General features: G+C 40.0%; 1 protein-coding gene across 1 annotated transcript in view; it reads left to right on the top strand.

Annotated features, from left to right (window-relative positions):
- Positions 1 to 27,146, top strand: part of PGM5 (phosphoglucomutase 5) — a 190,679-nt gene that overhangs the window by 6,928 nt on the left and 156,605 nt on the right. Inside the window, exons 2-5 of the mRNA XM_038527145.1 lie at positions 11,780 to 11,942; positions 18,031 to 18,177; positions 21,103 to 21,228; positions 26,348 to 26,538. Of these exons, the coding sequence (XP_038383073.1) occupies positions 11,780 to 11,942; positions 18,031 to 18,177; positions 21,103 to 21,228; positions 26,348 to 26,538 (627 nt within the window). The remainder of the gene's footprint in view (positions 1 to 11,779; positions 11,943 to 18,030; positions 18,178 to 21,102; positions 21,229 to 26,347; positions 26,539 to 27,146) is intronic.

Raw genomic sequence — 27,146 nt, 5'->3', positions numbered from 1 at the left:
TTTATCTTTCATCTATATTTTTAGTGACGTCATATTTTGGAGGGTTGCATTGTATTTGTATGAAGAGAAAATGTTCAGGAGATTCAAAGAAATTCTTCTTGACACCAAGTCACAGAAATTTTTCTTTCCCTTTCCAAGTTGCTACTTCTAGGTGTTTTTAATGTTACATTTAACTATTGCCTTTTTTTTTTTGTTTTGTTTTCCTCTGATAAGAGTCCTCTTTTGTAGCTAGGGGTATCTAGTTTCGTATTCAGGGCTTTCTAACAGAAAGAGAAAAGAAGTTGAAACCAGAAGACCAGAGTTTATTCTATTTGACAAAAGATGCCATGGAATACAGGGAAGAGTTTTATAACGAATAGTTAATATCTGCAATATATGAAAACCTTTTCCAAATTAGTAAAAAATTCAAAAGAAATATTGTCAATTACAATAACAAACACATGAACTGGAGATCATCCTCAGTAATAACTGAAGAAATATAAACAAAATCCATCAGTTTGAAAAAACTCTAAAGTACTCAGAGTTGGTGTGAATGTTTGAAAATTGTCATGTTATTGGAAGTTAAATTGATATAACCTTTTGTCCAGGCAGTTCGGCAGTGTGTATTGAAGTTAATGAAGTACCTGTCCAATAATCCAGGAATCCCTTAATCCAAGAATCTGTCTTGTAAATTTCCTAAGACAAATGTGGAAACGTCTGTGTACAAGAATACTTGCCACAGCATTTGCAAAAGAAAAATGTTGAAATAGTGTATATGTTCAGTGGTGAACGGGTACCTAACTTATGACACAACCATACCGCCGATGCATCAAAACCCATAAACAGAGGAGGTGGATCTATATGGTACATGAAAAAGATGTGAATGATAGGTTGTTCAGTGAAACAAAGCAATTAATAGAATAAGAAGAATATGGTTCCAATTTCTATCCCTCAAGTCTGAAGAGAAACGATCAAACTTCCAGAGTTCATGAAGGGCTCAAAGGGAACAGATGTTTTATAGAAAATTCTTAGGGCAGGTTTCACACATAATGTTGCTGATGTGTGTCTGTCTTTTCTGTAAACATTGTTGTGCTGTATCACAAGATTTAATAAAGCAGCTTAGTTAAAAATGTCCTCTGGGCCTCTGGACACATTAAACAAATCTATAATGTAGCCATAGTGTTGGAAGAACATACTCTAGTCAACAGTGAATACGTCTGTTGTATGTATGGTGGGGAAGGAGAATCCTTTCCCTTTCTACTTCATATACTTCTCTTTATTAAATATTCATACACACATACACATTGCTTTGATGATTAAGCACACCAGGATCCAAGCTCTGGATGTGAATTATGATTCTACCATTTGCAACATGTGTGAGCATGGAGTCGTCACCTGGCTTTCTGAGGTTTGTCTTGTCATTTCCACAGGCACACACACACGCACACACACTCTCACTCATGCGCACACACCCTGCCATGGTACTTGAGGTGGCAACAGCTGTTCTGACATACACTTTAACTCAAAGGACTTTTCTGCACGGTCTATGCATTATTCCCTGGTACGAATGAGCTGAGTCAATGCCATGCTTTTCCACCTTAAACCTTTCTGCAGCTCCGGCTGTCTAAGCAGCTCCCCCCCCCCCCCCCTTCTGAAGCCAGATCTTAATCTGCTCATTTCACGAGGATTTTCAAGCCTAATGGACTGGGCCATGTGAGAGATTACTGGGAGGAACAGACCAGCAGAGGCTAAGAGACTCCACACTAATCTGCTGAGTCGTCTGAAAATGCACAGCTGCAAGCACTGGAAATGCATTAAAGTATTTTGTCAGGATGTTTGTCAGGGTGCCTGTTCCTGCAGCCTTGCTGAATGTTTGGTTCGGAGGCATAATCTTTTTTTGGACAGGATCTCCCAAATGTAAAGTGACAGATGCTAATGTGGAATATAATACAGAAGACCCAGCCTTACTGTCATAAATAATGGTAAATTGTTTAATCTTGCTGAGTTGTAAATCTATTGTTGCCAGAGGTCTTTAGTTCAGTGGAACACAGTCTAAGGAGTGGGGGCACTTTGCAAATGGGCAGTGATTATTTCCCCACCAGACAGGAATGGGCCTAATGGAATTCATTTAAAAAGCCACGTAAATGCATTTTAATTGATTGCGACAACTACTCAGGAAAAAACACATGGCTGTAGAGACTGAGTTTTTTTTGGGGGGAATATATAGGCATACACATAAATACGTGTGTATAAGTATATATATATTTTTTAAGATTTTATTTATTTATTAGAGAGAGAGAGAGACAGGCAGGCAGAGGGAGAAACAGGCTCCATGCAGGGAGCCTGACGTGGGACTCGATCCCAGATCTCCAGGATCACGCCCTGGGCTGAAGGCAGTGCTAAACCGCTGAGCCACTGGGCCTGCCCTGTTTTTTTTTTTTTTTTTTTTTTTAAGATTTTATTTATTGACTCATGAGAGACACAGAGAGGCAGAGACACAGGCAGAGGGAGAAGCAGGCTCCATGCAGGGAGCCTGACGCGGGACTCAATCCCAGATCTCCAGGATCAGGCCCTGGGCCGAAGGTGGCACTAAACCGCTGAGCCACCCGGGCTGCTATATATATATATATATATATATATATATATATATATATATATATATATATATATATATTCTATCTATAAAGATTCCAAAGATACTGAGTTTATATATATATATAGCTTTGTTTATGTGTGTGTGTATATATTTTTATATATAACTTTTTTTTTCTGTCTACCTATAAAGGTGCCAGATGGAAAGTGTTTTTAAGCATTTAGAGAGTTTATCAAGTAACATATTTATGCACACATATGCACAGGATACTCCCTCCCCCAAATATATATCTTCTTCCTGGACATAGTCAAAAGAAGAGTAGACCAGATGTCAGAAATGTTTGAAGGCTACGTAGAACCAAAGGAGGTGGCTAAATGTTCCCCAGTGACCTATGTTTCTATGGTAATAAATAGAATTGTGTTGGAGTTGGATGGGCTGATATTAAGAAATATAAGTAGAAGAAATCATACTGTTCTAGGCAGGAGTCTGTCTTGCAAGGACAGCTCTCTGCAGTGAGCTCAACAACATGGGTAAGTCAGCAGGTCGGCATAGCACATACCAACAGATAGTACAGATCAGAGGCATGGATATGAAAATGAAATGATCCAGGTCAAGACGAGGGTACAGATGTGATCCTGTCACTCCTTACCATGGACTTCAGTGGTTCTCAGTGAACAGGCTTGGTGGTTAAAGAAGGAAGAAGACATTGTTTTTATGTAGGCATGTTAAAACCAATTTGCTATTTCATTGCTGCCAAACTATATTCAGTTTAATTTATTTGATAGCTTGTGTTTAGTCCTCAGTTTTTAGTTTCACTTTGAGTAAAAGGACACTTTAAAAAAATTTATTTATTTTAAAGAGAGAGAGTGAGAGAAAGAGAGCATGAATGTATGTATGCAAATGGGGGCAGGCAGGGAGGAGAGAGAGAGAGACTCGCAAGCAGACTCTGTGGTAAGCACAGAGCCAGATGCAGGCTCAATCTCATGACCCTGAGATCATGACCTGAGCCAAAATTAAGAGTCTGACACTCAATTGACTGTACCACCCAAGTTCCCCAAAAGAACTCTTTTATATTGATCAGTAATGATGGTACATTTAAATAAGGGAAGACTATACACATACTAGAATCATGTTGTGGAAGGATATTCAGTGACATAGAAATGTAGACACCAGGGAAGGCCTGGATATATTAAGTGAAAGACATAGGTGACACAACAATCCCTTTTGTAAAAATATGGACGTATGTAAATGAGTGACAGAGACAGAGAAACAGAGATACCAAGACACAAAGTTTACACACAGTAATGTGAACAGTGCTCATTTTCAGTTTTAGAGATGACTCTTATTTTCTTCTTGTTTATGTGTACTCCCTAAATATTCAAAAGAGGAACACACACACACACACATATATATATTTGTAGATAGAAAAACCACTGTAGGTTAGCAAACAACAAAAGATTCATTCAATTACTATGAATTATGGAACTCATATTTAAGAATTAAGAAATGGCCTGGGGGAAGAGGAAGAAAGGCAAAGGAAGCTCCTTGAGTATTTATTTGGTGCCAGACACTGAACTACAGCTTGCTTACATTACCTCCTCTTACCTTCCATCTTTTAGATAACAAAACTGAGACACAGAGGGATCTTGCCTGAAGTCACATAGCCAGTAGGTGGCAAAGTCAGTTTCTATATCCTTGCCCATTAGATACCAGAATATCAGCTTTTTTTTTAAATTAAGATTTTATTTATTTACTCATGAGAGACACAGAGAGAGAGGCAGAGACATAGGCAGAGGGAGAAGCAGGCTCCCTGTGGGGAGACTGATGTGGGACTCAATCTCAGGACCCCAAGATCTCAACCTGAGCCAAGGGCAAACACTCAACCACTGAGCCACCCAGCCATCCCTGGAATTTCAGCTTTTATCTCAGGGCACTCAACTGCTTTCTTGACCCAGGTAGATCCAGTGTTTCCTATTAGCGTCTTCAGTTGGGTTGAGCACCTCATAAAATAGCAGCAGACAGGCCCTTTCTTGTTTCAGTGTGCCAAGTTCTGAACCTCAAAGATTTCAGGATTTTCCAAGTGCTGAATTACCTAATTACCAGGAGGGACACAGGTTCTAATATCACCACTCCCATTTTGCACTCGAGGAGAGCTAGACTGCCTGATTCTCAATGAGATCTTGAGAATTGGTGAGCTGGTTGAGGGATAGAACTTAGGCCAAACTTCTGCATGCCTGTGACGTTTCTGCACCTGCTCAGACATCAGGGACTGAATGTGAAATCCATCCTGGTTGGATTCTAGTGCACTCCCATCTCTCCTTCCAGCCCCGAAATGTGTGCACAGAGACTTCCAGGGGGACATGAAGCTGAGGATGGGCTCACTTGCTCCCATCTGGTCTCCACATAACAAAGCCTATAACCAATCTCATCATTATCTATGTGCAAATGGAGAATTCCCTTGATGTTTGGATAACCACATCCATGACTTGAGTTTGTGATTTCTCAAAATTCCACTTAGCCATCTCCTGCTTACTCATGAGCCGCACTGTGCAAAGCCTGGGATGTCTCCCTGACAGTGGGGGCTGAGAGATTGAGTCCCTCCCATCATGGCAGCTTGGCTTTGGGATTTCCTTGTGGGTTTGGGTTTTTGTTTAATTGAGAAGACAGGAAACAGGCATCTTTGTGTATATGGCTTTCTGTGCACTTTGGAGATGGCCATGGTGGTGGCTGTGTGGTCCTGCAGAACACTCTTTCTGGGAACGATCAAGGAAGCTTCTGTTTATTGCTCTCTTTTCTTTCTGATCCACTTTGGGAATTACAGGGATAGGATACAGTGAGTGGAGGATATTGGGGAATGCCAGGCTTACTTTTTCTAGCTCTTTGGGACTCTTTAAAAAAAAAAAAAAAAAGACTTATTTAAAGCCAAAAGGAAATCATCGGTGGGGGTGGGGGAGGGGGAGTCATATTTAAGGGAGTTCACAGATGAAAACAATCCTGGTTCATTAGTGTTATGTTACTGGGAAGAACTCAGTTGGAGTAAAATATCTGCCTCTCCTCTGAGACCCTAGCCTGGGGGTTTAAACTGCACGTCACTGGTCTGTAGGGCTTTGAGCTAGTTAGAAACCGAACTCACTGCTAAATCTAATTTAGAAGAATAGTTGTTAGTGTTCTGAAGAGAGGGAGCCATGAAAAAGAAAATTATTACTTTAAAAAAAAGATTTTATTTATTCATGAGAGACAGACAGAGAGAGAGAGAGAGGCAGAGACACAGGCAGAGGGAGAAGCAGGCCCCATGCATGGAGCCCGACGTGGGACTTGATCCCTGAACTCCAGGACCAGGCCCTGGGCTGAAGGTGGCACTAAACCACTGAGCCACCCAAGCTGCCCAAATTATTACTTTTTAAAAATTTTATTTATTTATTTTGAGGGGGGAGCAGAGGGAGAAAGAGAGAGAGAATCTCAAGAAGATTCTCCACTGAACACAAAGCCCAATGTGGGGCTCAATCTCAAGATCCTGAGATCATGACCTGAGCCAAAATCAAGAGTCAGATGCAAAATCAAGAGTCAGCCAAAATCAAGAGTCAGACTGAGCCACCCCCGTGCCCTGAGAAAGAAAATCATTTTAAAAATTAGCTTTATTGGTACGCAATGTAAAGAAATGGCAGGGCTGGGAGAAAGCTTTACGAAATAAAATGTTCTCTTCTCAGGACACTGGTGTGTGGCATGTGGAGGGGCACACTGATTCCCTCGCACCTGCTATGCCCATTTAGGGGTCAAGCAGTAATGATGCAATCCAGGTGAGGTTTAAGAGTCGATGGGAGGTACCAACATCAAATTAGACCAGACACAGAGGATCGATTAAGTGATGGCACCCTGCAAAATGTGCCTAATTGCACACTGGCCCCTGCTATGTCCACTCTTTCCCAAGTGTGTACAAGTGCTGACCAGGGAAGAACAAGCTCAAGCTGGGTCTGTCGGCGTATCTGTGGGTCTGGGAAAGTGTCGGCCTTGCGGGTGTCTGCAGGTGCCTGTGTGATAGTTTTTATGTGGCTACCTGTGGATCCGTACTTGTATACCACCTACTGTGTGTGTAGTAACAGGGCACTAGGGGCCACCTAACCCCTCTCCACGAGTGGGAACGGAATGACAATGTTCCTCAGTGGTGGTGAAGGCCACCCTGTTTCCCCTTCCAACAGCCAAAGCCGGACTGAATGGGAAAGGAACGGCAATTCCTCTGGTGGCCCCGTGGGAGGGTCAGGGAGGAGGTCACAGGGTGCCTTGCCCTGGGCCCCCCTGGGTCTCAGCCTGGGGTTCACTCAGGAATGAAAGGCAGAGGCTGCCTGCTGCAATGCCCTAACCAAGACCCACACTGATTGTGCAAGTAGACCATCTTCTCCTTGCAAGGTAGCAGTCTGCTACATAGGCAAGGGGTAGTACTTCTGAGACTTTTTCGGAGAGTGAAATGGTAGTTTAAGGGATAAACTATTGTCTAAAAAGGGAATTTAGGGGAATCTGGGTGACACAGTTAAGCGTTTGACTCTTGATTTTGGCTCAGGTTGTGATCTCAGGGTCATCAGATGGAGCACCACTCCAGGATCTGCATTTAGTGGGGAGTCTGCTTGAGATTCTCTCTCCCTCTCCCCCACCCCTCCTCCTGCTCACCCCCCAGATGCTTGCTCTATCTTTCTCAAAATAGAGAAATAAATCTTTTTAAAAAATGAATTTCAAATGTTTGAGGAGAGTGATGGAATTTGGGGAGCAGTAACATAACTTATGTCATGCTTAATTTCACAAAGGGTTTTTATTTATGGGATCTCATCTTAAGATTCTTGGCTTTGCCAATGAAGACACAAAGTCTCAGAAAAGTGAAGTGATTTGCCCTGTACTGAGTTTGTGGAAGAGGAAATACACAGTGTAGAGGAGGCACATCTGCTTCTTACATGCAGTATTTCTGTCCGCATTCTCACGTTCATCATCTGTTGTGAAATTAGTCATGCGGCCCCACTAGATGCAAGGGTGGGCTGGGAAATGTGGCCTCTGGTTGGGGGCTAGAGGTTGCTCCTCAATGAGAAGTCTGCACTTGGAAGGGGGGGGGATCAGTGCTCTTTGTGGACTTTGAACCAAGTGTGCCACAGGTGCATTCTTTTCTTTTTCTTTTTTTTTTTTTAGAGATTTTATTTATTTATTTATTCATGAGAGACACAGAGAGAAGCAGAGACACAGGCAGAGGGAGAAGCAGGCTCCATGCAGGGAGCCCGATGTGGGACTGGATCCAGGTCCCCAAATCATTTTCTTAAGTATCCTTTAAAATGACTGAGGAGGGATCCCTGGGTGGCTCAGCGGCTCAGTGCCTGCCTTCGGCCCAGGGCATGATCCTGGAGTCCCGGGATCGAGTCCCATGTCAGGCTCCCAGCATGGAGCCTGCTTCTCCCTCTGCCTGTGTCTCTGCCTCTCTCTCTCTCTCTATCATGAATAAACAAATAACATTTTTTAAAAAATAAAATGGCTGAGGAGTATTCTATAAGTTGGTACATCACACTCCATGTAACAGGTCTTTCTATTATTGTTCCTTATTTATAAAGATTGCTTTGGATTTTTCACTTTTAATGAATACTGCTGTAGGAATTATCTACACACACATACCTCTTCCCCCTTTATTTTTTTTAAAGGTTTTATTTATTTATTCCAGAGAGAGAGAAAGAGAGGGAAGGAGCAGAGGGAGAGGGACAAGCCCAATGTGAGGTTTGATCCCGGGACACTGGGATCATGACCTGAGCCAAAACCAAGAGCTGGATGCCTAGGTGGATGAGCCACCTAGGTGCCTGTTTCTCTACAAGCAATTGTAAAAAATGGGAAATACATGGGATCCCTGGGTGGCGCAGCGGTTTGGCGCCTGCCTTTGGCCCAGGGCGCGATCCTGGAGATCCGGGATCGAATCCCACATCGGGCTCCTGGTGCATGGAGCCTGCTTCTCCCTCTGCCTGTGTCTCTGCCTCTCTCTCTCTCTCTCTCTCTGTGACTATCATAAATAAATAAAAATTAAAAAAAAAAATTTAAAAAAAAATGGGAAATACAGAAAAATATCACTGAAAGTTACAAATATTTTTTTCAGATTCATGAACCTACAAACCTATTCTCTGAGGGCATTGACTAAACCATCTTCATTACTATATCTGCAGGGTCTTTGACATACCTGTTTCATGGTAATACTCAATAAAATGAGTTGAATGAGTAAATAAATTTTAACAAGAGCATGTGAAACATAATTTATTATGGCTATGGAAAACAATATGAGTGTAATTATTGTCCTATGCCTTTCCCATCTTGATAAATGACACCATCATCCATTAAGATATTAAAGGTGGAAATCTGGGAGTAGATTCTTTTCCTCGCTGCCCTTGTATTAGTTGTTCATTACTGTGCAGGAAATTAAGACAAAACTTATGGCCAAACATGACAACAAAAATTTGTTTTACTCAAGGGGATAGGTTGTTCTGACCTGGAGACTCTCATGAGGTCACAGTCGCGGGTTGGTGGGGGCTTTGTCATATGAAGGTTTGGTGGGGGCTGGAGGATCCATCAGGAGATGGCCCACTCACACAGCTAAAAAGTTGCTGTGGGCTGTTGGAGGCCTCAGTTCCTCTCCCTTTGGGTACCTACGTAGGGCTCCTTGTGTGTTTTCCTGACAGAGTGGCTTGGTCTCCTTCAGAGTCAACCATCCAGGACAGCAATGCAGAAGCAACAGTGTCACTTATGGCTTCACCTTGGAAGTGACACACTCTCTGTTGTACAGTGTTCTACTAATCACCTCGTCCTGCCTTGTTCAGTGTGGGTGGGAACGGCGGGAATGCACAAATGCCAGAAGGCAAGGATCATCGGGGGCCATCTTGAAGGCAGGCTACCAGAGTTTCTTTCTTCCACATTTCATTCTAACTATGTATTCTTTTCATTCTCCTTCAAAAAAAAAAAAAAAAAAAAAAAAAAAAAAAAAAAACCAAACCACCTCAAATAGAATCCCTTCTCTTCATTTCTCTTGTCTCTAGCCTCATCCAAGACACCGTCCACACTCAGCTCTGCTAGCCTTCCATCTGATCTTCCTCTTTTGGCTCTTGTCTCTCTAACACATTTCTCACAAACTAACCACTGATTCATTTTTCTCAATGAATCAGTTCAATACTGTGGTCTTACCATGTACCAGGTTTGTTCTAGGTTCTTGAAATATAGTGGTTGATAAAACAAAGCCGTTAGAGCTTCTACATAGTTGGGAAATAAACAAATATGGAAAATGTTAGATGGTAATATGTATAATAGGGATGATTAAAACAGGAAATAGGAAACTTCCTATTCCTAGGGATGTGTGGGTGCTGTGTTATACAGGTCAGTCAGTGGTGCTCTCTCTGATTAGTTGACTTTGGGACAGAAACCCAAAGGATAGGAGGAGGCAGGCATATAAATATCTGGGTAAATGTATCTGAAGCAGAGGAAAGAGAAAATGCAAAGGTCCCTCATCATGCTTGACAGGTTTGAGGAACAGTAAACCAACCAGTGCAGCTGGAGCAGAGGAAGGAGGGATGTGGAAGATGTCAGGTCATGGGGTTAGGTCATGTTGGGGCCTTGTAGATTAGGACAATGATGACTTTGGCTTTACTTTGGCTTTGTTGTTGACATATATTTTGCTGATGTGATATGACTTGCTTTCTGAACAGATCATTTGGACTGCTCATTCTGTGATCTTTTAGAATGTAAATGCTCATTTCCACTACTTCAAGCTCTTCCATGAATTCCCATTGTGTTTAGGATAAAATCCAAGCTTGCTTTGTTATTATTATTATTGTTTGTTTTATTATTAAAATTGACACTTCATTATTCTATTTCACAGAACCCTGCTCATCTCCTTCCTAATATGTATCTAACTAGTAAATATTATTATTAGGCTTATTTGTTTATAGTCTGCCTCCATCACTTGAAAATGTATACTCTGGGGATGTTCTGGGTCTTTCCATACTAAATCATCCCAGGACGGCTTTATTCTTGGAGCTCTTGTGTTTGCTTTTTGTACATTTTTTCCTGTATGTTCCCTCATTGTCATGTTTGGTCAGTTACCTACTTCTAGCAATGCTCTAGTTGGTGCCAGGGTAATTTTTGTTTGGGCTGGATGCTAGAGCTCGCCTTGGCTTATGGGCTACAGCAGTACTTCTCAAATTTTAATGGATAAATGAATTAGCTGGAAGGGGGGGAGAGGGTCTTGTTAAGGTACTTACTGATTCTTCCTCAGTGGGTCCTGAGTGGACCTTGAGGTTCTGCATTTCTGCCATGCTCTTTAGTGATGCCCATGCTGCTGTAATTCTTTGTGAAACAAGGAGATTTGATCACCAAATTTGAAATCACCCATAGGGCTTTAAAGACCACAAAGCCTTGATTTTACCCCGAGATATTCCAGTATAATTAGTCTGAATATTGGTAATTTTAAGGCTTCATTAGGATTCTGAATTGTAGTAACATTCGAGAACCATTGGACTGGATGACATTGGTCTCTATTTTAAGATGAAGCATCCTGGGTAATACTCTGCAGGGCTATGTGGCTTTCTTTTTTAAAAGTCAGTTTTGTAGCTATAGAAAGACTCTGGCCACACCCATGGATGACTTCCAGGTCTCTGCTTACCATGGCTGGATGGTTTTCCCTGTATCCCCAACACATGTTACCAGTGGCAGAAATAAAATTCTTGCCTTTTAAGAGTGGTCATTCCGAGTGTGGTTAAATACACCTGCTGCTGCTGAGGCTCAGTAAGCCATGTCCCTCCTGTATGAGCTCGTGCTGAGGAAGAGAGAAGAAGTGGGTGAAACAAAGAAGCCTCCATTTCTTTTTTCTTATAATTTCTAGCATGTTCGAGTGTAGAGTTTCTAAGCCAGTAACAAATTAAGAACTTCTTGTGTAGTTCAAGCTACCCCTTTGGTCATCAAACATGGATGTTTCAAATGACTAAAAATCAGTGAAGCAGATCCAATTTACAACTTGATAATTGACTGCTAGATGTGGGTGCCCCAATGGTGTTGGAGATACAGGACAGGAGAGACAATGCCAGAGCTCTCCTTTACCCCCTAAGCCAAAGCCCACTCAGTTCCTTTTGCCAAGTGATTTACTGTGTATTAACAGAGGCTTCGATCCCATGTGACTGGATTGATTTTTTTTTTCCTTGGCCAATCTAGATTGGACGCCTGATAATTGGACAGAATGGCATCTTGTCAACACCTGCTGTTTCCTGCATTATCAGGAAGATCAAGGCAGCTGGTGGGATCATCCTAACAGCCAGCCACTGCCCTGGAGGACCAGGGGGAGAATTTGGAGTGAAGTTCAATGTTGCCAATGGAGGTATGTAGCTTAGAATATACCTTAATCATAATAATTTCTGTTCTCTTATGTTATCATAGTCTTTTTTTAAAAAAATATTTGAGAGAGAGAGAGAGAGAGAGAAGCAAGAACACAAGAGCAAGAGAAGGGGCAGAGGGAGGAGAGGGAGAATCTTGAACAGACTTGGGTTGAGCATGGAGCCTGATGTGGGGCTCCATCTCATGACCCTGAGATCACGATCTGAGCCGAAACCAAGAGTCTGACACTTAACTGACTGTGCCACCCATGTGGCCCTATTATTATAGTCTTACAATGATCCTCCGATATATAGACAAGCAAAGTGGAGGGGAAATGGCTCAGAAAGTTCCAGTGAGGTGCTGTATTAGACAGGTTTCTTCAGAGGAACAGAGCCAGTAGGCTTACAAAGAGATTTTTAAAATAAGGAATTGGCTGAAAAAAAAAATAAGGAATTGGCTGGGTTCTGGTTCCAGATGGTGATGTAGGAATATCAGAACTCACCTCCTCATGGGCACACCGAATCTACAGATATATGGATTAATTTCCTCTGAAAAAACTCTAGAAACTAGCAGAGCAGCCCCTTTACACAGAGAAAGGGCACATGAGAGGAAAATGTCCAAGTGGGTAGGAGAGGCTGGGATACAACCTTACCATAAACCTCACTGCTGGTGAAATAATTCACTATTTGGAGAGAATGTAAAAACCCTGAGCTACTCTCCGAGGAAGAGAGGGTTCGTCTTCTACATTGAGTACTCCAGCTTTTAAGACTGGCATCCGAGATGTGAGCCCCCAAAACATTTGCTTTGAAGACCAACTGGTTCATACCCTTGACCCACAGGGCTGTGGTGATCTGAGGGATGGCTTTTAAAGGGCCCACACACAGCCTCCTTGTCTGCACTGGGGCCCAGAGAGGGAGTTGGCTTGGGTGATGATGGAGGCTGAAAAGTCCTGAGACCTATAGACCCAGGAAAGTTGATGGCAGAATTCTGTTCTGAGTCCCAAGGCCTGAGAAACAGCAGAGCTGGTGGTGTAAGTTCCACTGTGAGTCCAGCTTTGAAGGCAGGAGAGGACCAGTGTCTTAGTTTGAAGCCATGCAGAGAGTGTGAATTCTCCTTTATTCAGCCCCTTATTCTGTCCAGGCTTTCAGTGGGTTGGATGAGGCTATCACACTGGAGAGAACACTCTCCTTCACTCAGTCTACTGATTCAAATGCTAATCTTATCCAGAAACAGCCCTACAGACACATGGGAATAAGGTTTCACCAAATGTCTGGGCACCCCGTGGCCCGGTCAGGTTGACATATAAAATTAACCATCACAACCCTTGAGGTGACATGACAAAGGAGTGGCCTGATGGGATCTTGAAACCATTTGGTCTCTTGGTCCTCTTCCCTCCTTAGCACAGTGAAATGGTTGAATAATTGATGCTTCTCTGACCTGGAAAGACTTTGGATTTAAAGTTGGAACATACCCCCTAAAATATTTAGACCCTTCCTGTCATTGTATAGATGAAGAAATCAAATCCCCAAGAGGCTGTTATTTGCTCAAGTTCACATGGCTGCCCAAGGCCAGACAGATGATTTTTTAGCATAACTTGTAGACATCCCTCTTTCCTATAGTGTTGACTTTCTCTCACTGACATGCTTAGAATTATTTCACTTTTCCTTACAGTTACAGAAATGTATAGTTTGGAGGTCTTTGTGGGGTGGGAGATGTGTATAGGGGTGAAATGAACAAATTTTTAAACCTACATAAAGTTAAGGGGGAAAATAAATGGGTAGCCTGTGTCCATCATCTTGGTTTTCCATTTTGCACTTTATTTTCCTAAAGGATTTTAAGATAAATTACAGCATGAAGACATTTTACACAAATCTTTCTGAATACATCTCTTAAAAAGGAAGACATATTCCAACATAACTACATTATCACACCTAATTCTCTAATATCATCTAAAACCTAATCCATACTCAGATTTTTCCAGTTGCCTCCAACATGTTATTTATAAATGTTTTATTTAAACCAGGATTCATCCCAGAACTATGCATTACATTTGGTTGTTAATTCTCTTAATCTTAATCTAGAACACTGAGTCTGCATTTATATGTGGGTAGGAGCAAATTTTAACCATTAGCAGTTACCTTTATGAATTATTTCTGGCCTGGGCCAGAATATTCATTATTTCCTTCTCCTTGCAGTCATTTTGGACACTATCCAAACAAATGAACTTCACTCATGTCAACTGTTTAAAAAAGAAAAACACCTTATGAAGTGTCCCATACTTAGAGATGTTCTGCTTCATTAAAAAGCACACTTAGGACCCATGTCTAGTCTTGCTACTGAGGATTTTAGGAAAAAATTGGCAATATTCAGGTATTCTATATGCTGTTAACACAGGAAACCGAATGGGCTCAGAAAATGGGAATTTGTAGAGAAATGGGATATAAAAGTTGCCAAGTTAAACAATGGATTTCAAGTAAGCATTTGGAATTTATATTTGATTTCATATCTTATGAGAACATCTCAGTCATCTCTATGATATCCTGTGAAGCATAGGAGAGAAGATATTCTTTAAATACCCATTTTGTAGACCAAATTAAAGGAGGAAATGAGACCTATTCAGCCATAGAGTGGGGCATTGAATTTATCATTTGGCCTTTAACTGTTTTGAAAGTCCCTTTCTTGTGCTTAATTCTTCATATTTGCATGTCTCAGCATTCTTCATGAAGCTAACATTCTTAATAGCCTAGAAAGATTCACTTGGTTTCTTCCTACTGAAAGTAGAATAAATCTTTATCATAATTTCTTTTCCTGAAGAGGTATTCCTCTCTTTTATTGTGTGTCATATAGATACATTTTGTAATGAATTAAAAGGCCAAGTATCTTGGGGTGCCTGGGTGACTCAGTCGTTTGGGCATCAAACTCTTGATTTCAGCTCAGCTTGTGATCTTGGGGTCATGGGATTGAGCCCCACGTCAACCCCACATCAGGCTCTGCACTCAGCAGATGGTTTTACCTCTTTCTCTCTCTCTCTCTCTTCCTCTGCCCCTCACCCCACTCATGCTTTCTCTCTCAAATAAATAAATCTTTAAAAAAAAAAAAGCAAAAGGCTAAGTGTCTACAGAATTAGTAGGCACATTCAGGGATATGGAACATATCTGGAACTATGTTGTTTTTAAAAGGGATTTAGAGGACAGGACCATTCTGAGCATGTTTTTTTAAGTAGAGGGGAAGATGCTAGAGGGGACATGGAATTCATAATAAAAACACTGGATTTTCCAGAATCTTACAGTGTGCTTGCACTATACTCAGAACTTTACATGTATTATCTCATTTAATCCTTATCCCAATCTGATGAAGTCACTGAGGAATAAAATGGTTTAGAAAATTTGTTTTTTTTTTTTTTTGGTTTAGAAAATTTGACCAGTGTTGCAGAATGAGTAAGCTGTGGAAGCTCAATTAGAGCCCAGATTCCACTGGCAAGAGGGCAGAACTTCTGAATAAGAAGGTGAAGATGGGGAAAGAAGAAACTCTAAGGGGTGCGGATTGAAAGTTTGGGGAAATAGTTGCTGTGTCTGTTCAAAAAGAAAGTAAAAAGATAGGTTGTCTGCTGAGATAATTTGACAAGGATAGAGGAGGGACTTGGGACATGTTTTGTAAGAGGTACACTGGGAAATGTGTTGAGGATTCATGCCTAACACATTGTAAAGCTAATAAGCAGATTCATTCTTAGGGGGAGCCAAGGGGTGTAATTTTGTGACTATCTCCAGCAATATGATGGAGTCTAGAAATGGCAGCAATGGGGGCTGATGATGGCAATGTCCCAGGGTGGGCATGGCACAGCCTCAAGGAGGCTTGTGCTTTTTTTGGGTGTCTGGACTGACTTCAGACAGTTAGGATTCAGAATCCAGCCTCTGTCTGTCACCAGTGAGGGGACTTTGATTAAGGATCTCCACCTCCTCAAATTTCAGTTTCCCCATTTGGAAAATGAGGGTAATATTAATTCCTACTTCATCTGCTTTTTGTGAGTGTTGAACACCAAGTAAAGTGTGAAATGTGGTATATGTAAATTTCAATAATTATAGGCTCATGTGATGATGCTAACAAGGGAATGGCTCAAATGGTGGCCCATAGCGTCCTGCCTGGGATAGGAGACCAGTGAAACTAGAATGGGCTGATAGCCTGGGATTAATCAAGTGATGATGAGCATCAGTCTAGGAATGAGCAGGTTCAGCAGAGGTATGAAAGAGGGTAGCTGGCAGGTAAGGAATTTGTGGGTTGAAGGCACTCAAATTTGACATTTTTGAAAGGATTGCAAGAGACAGTAATACTTAAGATATGACTCTACCAGCCCCTGACTAAAATGGAGAGGAAAGTCATGGGAGTGGAAGATGTCAAAGAACTTGGAAGTTGTCAATGGATGCAGAGGCTGTTGAGGAACTGTGAAGTTAACAACATGAGTGGTTGAGTGGCATCCTAGAAAACTACCATGCTAAAGTTGTTTAACATTTAGAAATCAGTGTATGTGGTCATGAAATCAGACTTTTTAAAAGTGAGGGACACAGCCAAAGAACGTAGGGTGGCCCCTAAGGGAGCAGGGAGATAGTCATGCATTCTCTAATCGGACATGAACAAGACTACTTACTGCTTTAAGTTTTGCAAAAGTTCAAAAAATGTTAAGGAGTGGAGGAGGAGGGTCATTTTTTTTTTCGGTCTTTGGTTTTCCTATAGGACAAGGAAATATGGGTAAAATCTACTAGGCTTCTTTCTTATGCACTAGAGTGGGGCTATTGCTATTCCTTTATTTTTAAAATAGCTTTCTTGAGGTTTAATTTATATACAAAAGATCTGCACATATTTAATATGTACAGTTTAATGTGTTTGGGTGCTGTTCCTTTTTTTATACATTCCATGAGCATTTATTGGGATACAAAAACCATGCTGTGCTTCAAGGCACAGGTCTAATAGAAATATATTGTGAGTTGGAGATGATTTTCAACTTTCTAGTAGCTACATGAAAAAGTAAAAAAAAAAAAAAGATGAACAATGCCATTTTGAACCTAGTATACTGAAAATACTATCATTTCAGCATGTTACTGTAAAAATTAAGTACAATCTATTATGTTTTTTTTCTAGGAACTGTTCAAAATTTGATGTATATTTTGCAATTACAATACTTCTCAATTTCACTAGCCAATATCAAGTGCTCAATAGCTGCATATAGCCAATGACTACTGTACTGGCTATAGGGAACTTGAAGGATTGGGATAGAAAAGAAATTATTTCTTGATTTCTTTTTAGTTGAAAGTTACAATAGAGTTGGTGAGTATAATTCATACAAAACCCACCTATTGGCTAACATTTATATTTCAGATCTTTCAGTGTATTCATTTGATTCCCAAACTTGTTGCAAAAAATCAAAAGTGATTTGCAGTAAGATATAAAAATTAAAAAGAAAGTGAAAGGAGGACAACTGTTGATTTTATGTTCATTTAAAGTCTCTCTCAGCACAATTATCCTCTTGACCTTGTGAGGGAACACATCAAATATTTTTGGCTAAACCTCATTTTAAAACCTTGGAAGTCACTCGAGAGAGTGAGTTGGGGAAAATAGTTTACCCTGGTAAGCTCCTGCCTCCACAAGGCAGCCGATCAGGGAGTAGAAGTTGTATTTTCTTTCTCTAGGTGCACTTGGGAGGCTGCAGTTTAAATCTGGAATCCCTTACTTCTGTCAAGTGCATATCCTGTTGGTGTCTCATATCCTGAATAAAGCTGATTACATAATCGGGTCTCCCCAGCAGGTGTGAAACTATTTTTAGGGAAGATGTATCATTGCTCAGAAGTGGATTCAGACAAACAAACATGTGGGTTATTAGCCTACATAAAACAGGTGAGGCTGACCAAATTTCTTCCATACTGGATGAATACAGCACAAGGAAAATGGAAGCTAATTGAACTGTCAACTGTTGTCCATTGTTTGGAAGACGATTGAATCATTCTTTTGCTTGGTGGTGAAGGAGGTAACATTCCCTTGATTGAAGTTGCAGGCACTTTTTAAAAAACTTATTTTTGGTGGTATGCTACTTCCAAATGCAGGTCCTGCACCAGATGTGGTCTCAGACAAAATCTATCAGATCAGCAAAACAATCGAGGAATACGCCATATGCCCTGATCTTCGAATTGACCTATCTCGGCTTGGAAGACAAGAATTTGACCTGGAGAACAAATTCAAACCATTTAGAGGTAATAGATTATATTTTGAAGAAGTTGGAATAACTCCGTGGGTGGGAGTGACTGCTTTCCGCAGGGGAGAGCGCACATTAAAGTGATTGGATTATCTATTTTGGGAGTGACTTCATAAACAGATGTAGTATGACTGTAGTGCAAAGGAAGGTGAGAGAAGCCAAGATACTCAGAACTGGCAACTTTCAAAAATGACTTCCCAAGCCCAGGATCATTTTCAACATAGGAAAAATGTCATAGCTGACTCCATTCCAAGAATAGATTGTGAATCGCCAGGATATGTCTTCACTTTTTTAATTAACTAAGGTGAAAAAGCTGGAATATCTTATACAATTAAGAAGAGAACCAACAAGATAATGGAATCATTAAAATTTCCCATGGAATGTAGGCATTTTTTTTCCCAAGCCACTAAAGCGCTGTTCAACTTGATTCAGTGTGCCAATGATCACCTCTTCTATACCAAGCACTATGTTAGGAGATTTTCCTAGGATTCCAGTACATACCAAATGGATTTAGGCAAAGAACAGAATGAAATTGCCCCCAACTAGCCTTTACTATAGAGTGACTGAAACTTTAAAGTACTCAGATTATAACCTTTAACTTTACAGATTAATATTGAACCATATAACATCATTAATATCATGCATGTTATTTCCCCCTCTCTTTTGTCTTATTGCTTTTTCCTAGAATGTATACAATTAGCCATAAACCAACTTTTTACTCTGTTAGTTCCCTATTAGCTTAAATACAATTGGTGTTAAGATGTTATCCTTATTTGACAATGAATTTAGCTAAAAAGATTAAGTACCAGGCTCACAGCCACATGCTATTTGAGGGACAGGGAAGAGCCTGAAATGGATTGTTGAGGGGTCACACTATGAAGCCAACACTACTACCATTTTCTTGAAGAATTTTGAGTCAATTGCTTGTTTAATCAGCAGAAACTAATTGAAAGCCATGTGATACTGGAAACGATGGTGCCTCCTTTTATTAATCTAGTTGCAAGCATGCGCACACATGTACACACAGTGGTTTGACAACTATAAACAAGGGATATATTATATGAAACAAATGTATTTAAATATGCTTATTTACATATTTTGGAAAAATTGGACAATAAGATGACTGGGAAAAATTAGGCGTTACTATGAGGAAGAAGTTATGAGTGCCTTATTTACTTTTGGTCATTTTCACAATTTTTATACTTGTCTAAGAGACCCACATCTTTGGTGAGTTCAGATTAAGGCTCTTTCTGCAGGCACATTGCTAGTTTGATGAGTTTTCTAAAATGCTATGGATACCAGGAAGCGGCTAGAAGAATTCCCTGGTTCCTAAGAAGAATTTGGAAATAATCGCTGGGGATAGTTTATATTCTATGTTCTTGCTGTTTTAAATGTTGAGCAAGGTTTGAGTTAACTGGACACACATCATTCCTTGGCATTTCACTTTACAGGGTCAAGACCATGAACTATTTGATGTGAACTTTCAATTTTCACTGAATTCTACTTCCTTGTTTTTTACATTTCTGTTTACTATGTATTATCTTCTATGAATACTAAGTACATTTAGGCAAATGGTTCAAGGGCTAAAGAACCAGAATGAAATTGCCAAAATTATCCTATATTGTAGAGTGAGTAAGTCTTCTAACATATTCAGGATATAATCTTTTATTTTATAGGTTATTTTTTACTGTGGTATAATGTATATAACATAAAATTGAACATTTTAACCATTTTTAGGTATACATTTCATGTAGATTAATTCCTAATTTATTGTATAAATCAATATCTCCCTCAGGCCAAAGGATTTTTTTTTTAAGCCAAAGGATTAAAAATGATTTGTGTTCATCAAAAAATAGTTGCATTATATTTGAATGAGTACACATACTACACTGATTTAGGTGTAAAGAAGAATATTTTTAGATGTGTATTTGACCAAAGGGATAGTTTCATATAACATATTAAAATTCCATCTGTTAACTATTATACCTGGATTTACTGAAAATTATTAAAGGTGGATTGGTAATATCTTTAGTGCAGGTTTAAGTATTTCAGAATTCCCAAGTAGTAGGTATTTGAAAAATTTGAAAAACAACATACATATGCTTCGAAACTTAACTATGAATTTAAAAGCAGGGCTTATGAACAAATTTTAGTGTCTAAAGAGTCAAATATTTACTATTCTAGGAAAATACTTTCTTAGTATTATATGCTGATGGTGAAGTTTAAAAAATGTAATGTCTTTTGGGTTTTGTGTATGTCAGATAACTGGAAAAGACTAGTTTTGGATTCCTGGTCACTGGGTGGTGCCAGACACTGAAGAACATTTGTGTTTAATGAAGATTTGTAAATATCTGGCATTCACCCTGAAATCTGTACTGGATTGGGCACACCAGAGACGTCATACAAACTCAGGATTATATTCTTCATCACCAATTCTAACCCTAGATTTGGTGGACCCCAATGGTGTTTAGAAAATAAGGGTCACTACTGAGGTCACTCCTTGATTTGTTTCAAGCTCACTGAGTGGTTCTTTGTCTAACCCCCACAGTGAATGAGTGTGTCAAGATGCCTCTTGACATTGAGGTGTGTGCATTTTTTGGGAGAGAGGTGGTGGAAGAAAGGTGGGATAAAAGGGTACAGTTTTAACACCTTTATTCTGTGGTTGATTCTTCATTTGCTAAGAGGAGTGTATAACTTGTATTAAGTACACCTACAGATGACTGGAAAAGTCTGTGGGATCTTGATTGTGCCTTAATTTGTGACTTAGCCTACAAATGGATACTTGGCTTCCTGCATGATGTGTAGGGTTATGATGGGATTGTGAACAGAACGTCACCCTATGAGGGTGGTGATTCATTTTATACTTCCAGGTAGACTTCATGGATATGGTCAATGATGTTTCCTTTTGCTTTCATATCCTTAGTGGAGATAGTGGACCCAGTAGACATCTATCTCAACCTTCTTCGGACCATCTTTGACTTTAATGCCATCAAGAGTTTGCTGACAGGGCCTGGCCAACTGAAGATCCGGGTTGACGCGATGCACGGAGGTAAGTTTGTGGTCTTCTCCCAGTTGGTGGACAGGAAATGTTAAGGAGGGCAGCCTGGGTGGCTCAGCGAGTTAGCACTGCCTTCAGCCCAGGGCATGATCCTGGAGATCTGGGATCAAGTCCCATGTCAGACTCTCTGCATAGAGCCTGCTTCTCCCTTTGCCTGTGTTTCTGCCTCTCTCTTTCTCTGGTCTTTCATGAATAAATAAATAAAATCTTAAAAAAAAAAGAAATATTAAGGAGAGCTCTACCCATGGTGGGTTTCTGGATTATGAGGAAGATTGGATTCATAGATATTCACACAATGTGTGGATGTTCAGATATTTGGAATGTTCTGGAAAATTTCAGAGTTCTTCTCTCTTTTTTTCTTACTTAGTTTTTTAAAAAAATGTATATCATTTTTTAATTGAAGTGTAGTTGACATGCAATGTTATAATAATTTAAGGTGTGCAACATAGTTATTTGACAGCTCTACATGTTATGCTCTGCGCACCATGAGTCTAGTAGCTACCATCTGTCACCATACAATGCTATTATAATACTATTGACTCTATTTCCTATCCTGTATCTTTCGTCCCCATTACTTGTTCATTCTGTAACTGGAATCCTGGATCTCCCACTCTCCTTCCTCCATTTTGCCCATCTCCTTGATCCCTCTCCCTCTGGCACTTTCTCTCTTGATGCAAATGAAAATAGTGGTGAACAAATGAGTTGGAGCCTATTTGGGAAGGATAGTTAACTGTAATCATTTAAAAAAATCTATTTTGGGATCCCTGGGTGGCGCAGCAGTTTGGCGCCTGCCTTTGGCCCAGGGCGCGATCCTGGAGACCCGGGATTGAATACCACGTCAGGCTCCCGGTACATGGAGCCTGCTTCTCCCTCTGCCTATGTCTCTGCCTCTCTCTCTCTCTCTCTGTGACTATCATAAGTAAGTTAAAAAAAAAATTAAAATAAAAAAACTAAAAAAATCTATTTTGATAAAATATATTTTGATCAGTGTACATGCATATAATTTAAACAGTCAAGTAGTTAAAAGTTCATTATAAAAAAGTCTACCCCTCTGTTCCCCCCAATTTTCTACAAAGGGAACTTTTTTTTAAATAACAGTTTTAACTTTTTTTGGGGGAAGTATATATCTCCCTATTATTAAATACTATGAATGTACTGAGTTTCAGTTTGGGTCTTACTGACTTGACGATGGAAGATGAGGTCATAGCTTTTTTTCACCCTCTCCATTCACTAAATCCAAGCACACTTCTCTCAACTAATTATATTCTGATTTTGGTGAGATCAGTATGCAGTGTCTATATTATCAGATCCCTGCTAAGCCGTGCAACATACTATAGTTATATTTTCTCACAGAAAATTTTAATTTTCTTCATCTTGTTTTCTCATTGCTTAGTTTTCATTAGATGGATTTACCAGTATTAGCCCCCATACTCTCTAGGGGTCTAAGTCCTCCTGCCTTGTGTTCCTGGAAATCTCTGATCTGCTCTGTTCTGCTCTGCACTGGTTGTTCTCTGAGTTGCTCTTATCATCATTCTAGATATTCTCTGTACAATTTCTGGTGTTGGCTATCCTTATTTCTGGATCCTTTGTCTTCCATTTTTGTGATTTACTCCTGTGTTTTGGAGGAACCCATTCTCCAGGAGCTCTGAGAGAAAATTGATGGGAAGTAAATGTGTTTAGTTATTGCATATCTGAAAATGCCTTTTTTTTTTCTCCTTGCTCTTAACTGATATTTATCTGGATACAGAAATCTAAGATGAATATTATTTTTCTTTAGAAGTTTGAGGGCATTGCCACATTGCCTTATAGCCATCATATTGAACTTGAGAAGTCTGATGCTATTCTGATTTTAGTCCATGGTATGAAATCTTTCTTTTTTCTTCTCTGGAGACTTTAGGGCCTTTGGTTTATTATCAGTGTTTCTTCCTTTTGGAAAGATGAGTCTTACTGTGGGGCTATTTTCCTCTATTATGCTGGGAACTTGGGGGATCCTCTTAATCTGGAAACTTGCATCCTTAAATCCTGGGAAATTTTCTTGTATTACTTCTTGAGTTATTTCCTCTATTATTGTCTCTTTTTCTTTTTTTTTTTTTTATTGTCTCTTTTTCTTTCCAGAATGGTTATTGCTTAAGTATTGAACGTACTGGATTAATTCCTTAGTTATCCCTATTCTCTCCTCTGCCCTCACCACCCATTTTCCTTTTCTTTGTTTTGTGCTGTGTTCTGAGATTTCCTCAACTTTATCTCCAGGTCCTTCCATTATGTTTTTCAGTTCCATATCATATTTCTAATTTCCTAAAACTTTTTTCTTTTCCAAATAATCTCTCTCTCTCTTTTTTAGAGGTTATACAAGCATGCATGGGAGTTGGGGAGAGGGGTGGTGGGAGAGGGAGAGAGAGAATCTTAAGCAGGCTCCATGGCCAGCTGGAGCCTGACATGGAAATCAATCACAGGATCCTGAGATCATAACCTGAGCTGAAATAAAAAGTTGGACGTTTAACTGATTGAACTACCTAGGCACCCCCAAATAATCACTTTTTAAAATATTCATGTTTCATGAATGCCATATTTTAAAAAATAAGTCAGGTTTACTGAGATATAATTTATATGCAGTAAAACTGACATCTTTTAGGCATGCAGTTTGATGAGGCTTGATAAGCATATATATACATGTAATGACTATTGACAATGTAGATATAGAATATTGCTCTCTTTCAAGTTCCTTGTGGCCCTTTGTAATCATACCCCACATCTTAACCCCTAGCTCCTGGCAATCACTCTTCTGCTTTTGCCTGCATAATTTTGCCATTTTCTGTAAAACTACCTAAATCAAAGCATAAATATGTAGCCCTCTTCTTCAGGCTACTTTCACTCACATAAAGTTTTAGAGATGGGTTCATGGTGTTGACCATATCAATAGTGATTTCTTGTTACCACTGAGTATTTCATGGAATGGATGTACTACAGTTTGTTTATCTATTCATCAGTTGAAATAATTATGGTTATTTCTAGGGTTTGACTACTACAAACAAAGTTGTCATAAACATTTGTAAATAAGTCTTTATAGGTTACATGATTTTGTTTGTCTTAGATAAATACCTAGGACTGGGATTGCTGAACCATAGGTCAAGTCCACATTTCACTTTAAAAGAAACTGCCAAGCTCTTGTCCAAATTGGCTGTACCATTTGCACTGCTAATAGTGTATGAGGGCTTCAGTTTTTCCATGTCCTCACCAACACTTGGCATTGTCAGTCTTTTTAATTTTAGCCATTCTACCATATCTTGTTGATTTCTATTAAAATATTACCGATATATATTTTATTTTTTTAAAGATTTTATTTATTTGAGAGAGAGAGCATGCACAAGTTGGGGAAGGAGCAGAGAGAGAGGGAGAAGCAGGCTCTCCACTGAGCAGGGAGCTCAATGAGGGACTCGATCCGGGGACCCTGGGATCCTGACCTGAGCTGAAGGAGATGCTTAACTGACTGAGCCACCGAGGTGCCCCTATTACTGTATATTTTAAAAGTTTTCTTCACCCTATATGGTTTCTTTTTTTTAAAGATTTATGTATTCATAAGAGACACACAGAGAGAGGCAGAGACACAGGCAGAGGGAAAAGCGGGCTCTGTATGGGGACCCTGATGCGGGACTCAATCCCAGATCCCGGGATCATGCCCTGAGCCAAAGGCAGATGTTCAACCGCTGAGCCACCCAGGTGTCCCCTCCCTGTATAGTTTCTGTTTCTTCCAGGTTGCTTTTTATTCTTTTTGTTTTGGTCTCACATTGACTGCATTTTTCAAAAGTTTGGCAATCCTTGGCTGTCTGGCATGTTTGAGAATGGGGCACTGAAAATTTTGTTAGGAGGTCTGAGCCCATGTGTAGCACTCATCCTCCATGGCTTTACTCTAAGGTCATCTGGTTGGGCTGTTTTGTTCTTTCTTATTGCCCCAATCATATTCCCCAGAAAGGGATCTTTCAGGTTCTTGCCCTAGCATTATCTGGCCTAGAGGGAAGACAACTTCTCTTTTTTAACAGTTTGAGCAGTATATCTGGTTTTGAGCCTCACTGCCTTGTTTGTACTGTATATCCATCCTCCAATCAATCACTCTGTCTGAGGGATGGAAGATGTTGATTGGGCAGACTTAGGTCACCTTCTCAGCCTTGGGGCAAGTGGGATTTAGCCATATCCACCTGATAATAACTAAGATGGGGAAGGAATTTATTCTCCAGAGGAAACCCAAAGTATTGCTACTAGAGGAAGGGGAAATAAGTGCCGGACAGCAATGTTCTTTGTGTCTGCAATCATTTTAACTCTACCAACTATATAATTAGATGCTGTAAACCACTGAAGTATATAAAACTAAGCATGTTTTACAAAATAAGTGCTAAGGAGTGGTATTTTCCGGTTCAACACACATTTATGGAGCGCCTAAATAAATTCCTGTGTTAGGAACAGAATCATCATATGTTAGGAACAAAAACATCATAATCAAGGGATGCAAAGCACATAGTTTCTGCATTATTGGGCTCTTAATACAATAGCAGCATGAGTCAAATCTATAGGTGAGTGAGTGAGTGAGTGATGGTAAGACTGGTGCTATGTAATGTATATTTATGAAATAATTAGGTCCAATGGCTTACAAGAAGAAACTACCACAGGTAAAGTTTCAAGAAGGAGGTAGCATTTCTGGAGGATCTGCATTTCTTAGAAAGAATATAAATTAGATAGAGATGGGGAGTAGAGATGCCACCCAAATGGAAAGGACATTATAGACAAGGGAATGGAGCCTGAGGTAGAACTTACAGCACATTTAGGGACCACTATGTAATCCTGTTGGCTGAAATATATGTAAAGCATTGCTTTCCATTTAATTTTCACTGATACAACACAACCCTCAAACAGTGAACATCTTTTGATTTTGCCTGTCAGGGATGCTAGATACTCAATGGATAGTAGTTGAAGTAAGTGTTACTCTGTGTTGTGTCTTGAAAGGGCTTGTAGAATTTTTTTTCTCTCTGCTATTAAATGGCCTCTCTTGTTCTAACCAGAACAGAACACACTTGTGGGTTTCTGCAAAGATTTCATATTGCTGCATATTTCTTTTCAGTTATGGGACCCTACGTGAGAAAAGTCTTGTGTGATGAGCTGGGAGCTCCAGCCAATTCTGCAATAAACTGTGTCCCCCTGGAAGATTTTGGAGGGCAGCATCCTGACCCAAACCTGACATATGCAACAACCCTTCTGGAAGCAATGAAAGGAGGAGAATATGGATTTGGAGCTGCATTTGATGCTGATGGGGTAAGTAGGAATGTTTCCTGCCTTCTAACCCCTTTACCATATCATAAGCCAAGCATTGGAAGCCAGAGAATTCATGGGGCTGGCTGACATGTATGCAGCATTTGAACCCTAATTGGCTCCGCATCTGCTCTTCTTTTTACTGGCTCTCCTGTACTGCAATTAAACAGCCTTTATGTTTCTTAGTTCCAGAGTGCATTATGTTATTAAAAGGTTATTTCTTTTAAAAAATACTCATGCAATAAATCTTTATTTATAGTTGGTTTTGTTAAAACTGCATTAAGGAGCTAGGTAGGTAGGTAGTTCAACAATAATTCTTGTTCTCTATTATATTTTGGGGAAAGTATGAGATAAGTATATGGAGACTACTAAAGCCTGAGGTAGTCATCCACCTTTCAACAGGTGGGATACATTCTTAACAGTGTCAAGGTCCTGGGCCCTACAGTACTCAGGAATGAACTTATTTATTTAGTTAGTTAAAAAAAAGATTTTGTTTATTTGATTGAGAGAAAGAGCAAATACAAGTAGGTGGAGTGGCAGGCTGGGGGAGAGGGAGAAGCAGGCTCCCTACTGAGCAGAGAGCCCGATGTAGGACTCGATCCTAGGACTGG

This window comes from Canis lupus, chromosome 1, assembly GCF_011100685.1.
Source record: "Canis lupus familiaris isolate Mischka breed German Shepherd chromosome 1, alternate assembly UU_Cfam_GSD_1.0, whole genome shotgun sequence".
NCBI classification, from domain to species: domain Eukaryota; kingdom Metazoa; phylum Chordata; class Mammalia; order Carnivora; family Canidae; genus Canis; species Canis lupus.
This window is presented reverse-complemented; position numbering and strand designations above follow the sequence as displayed.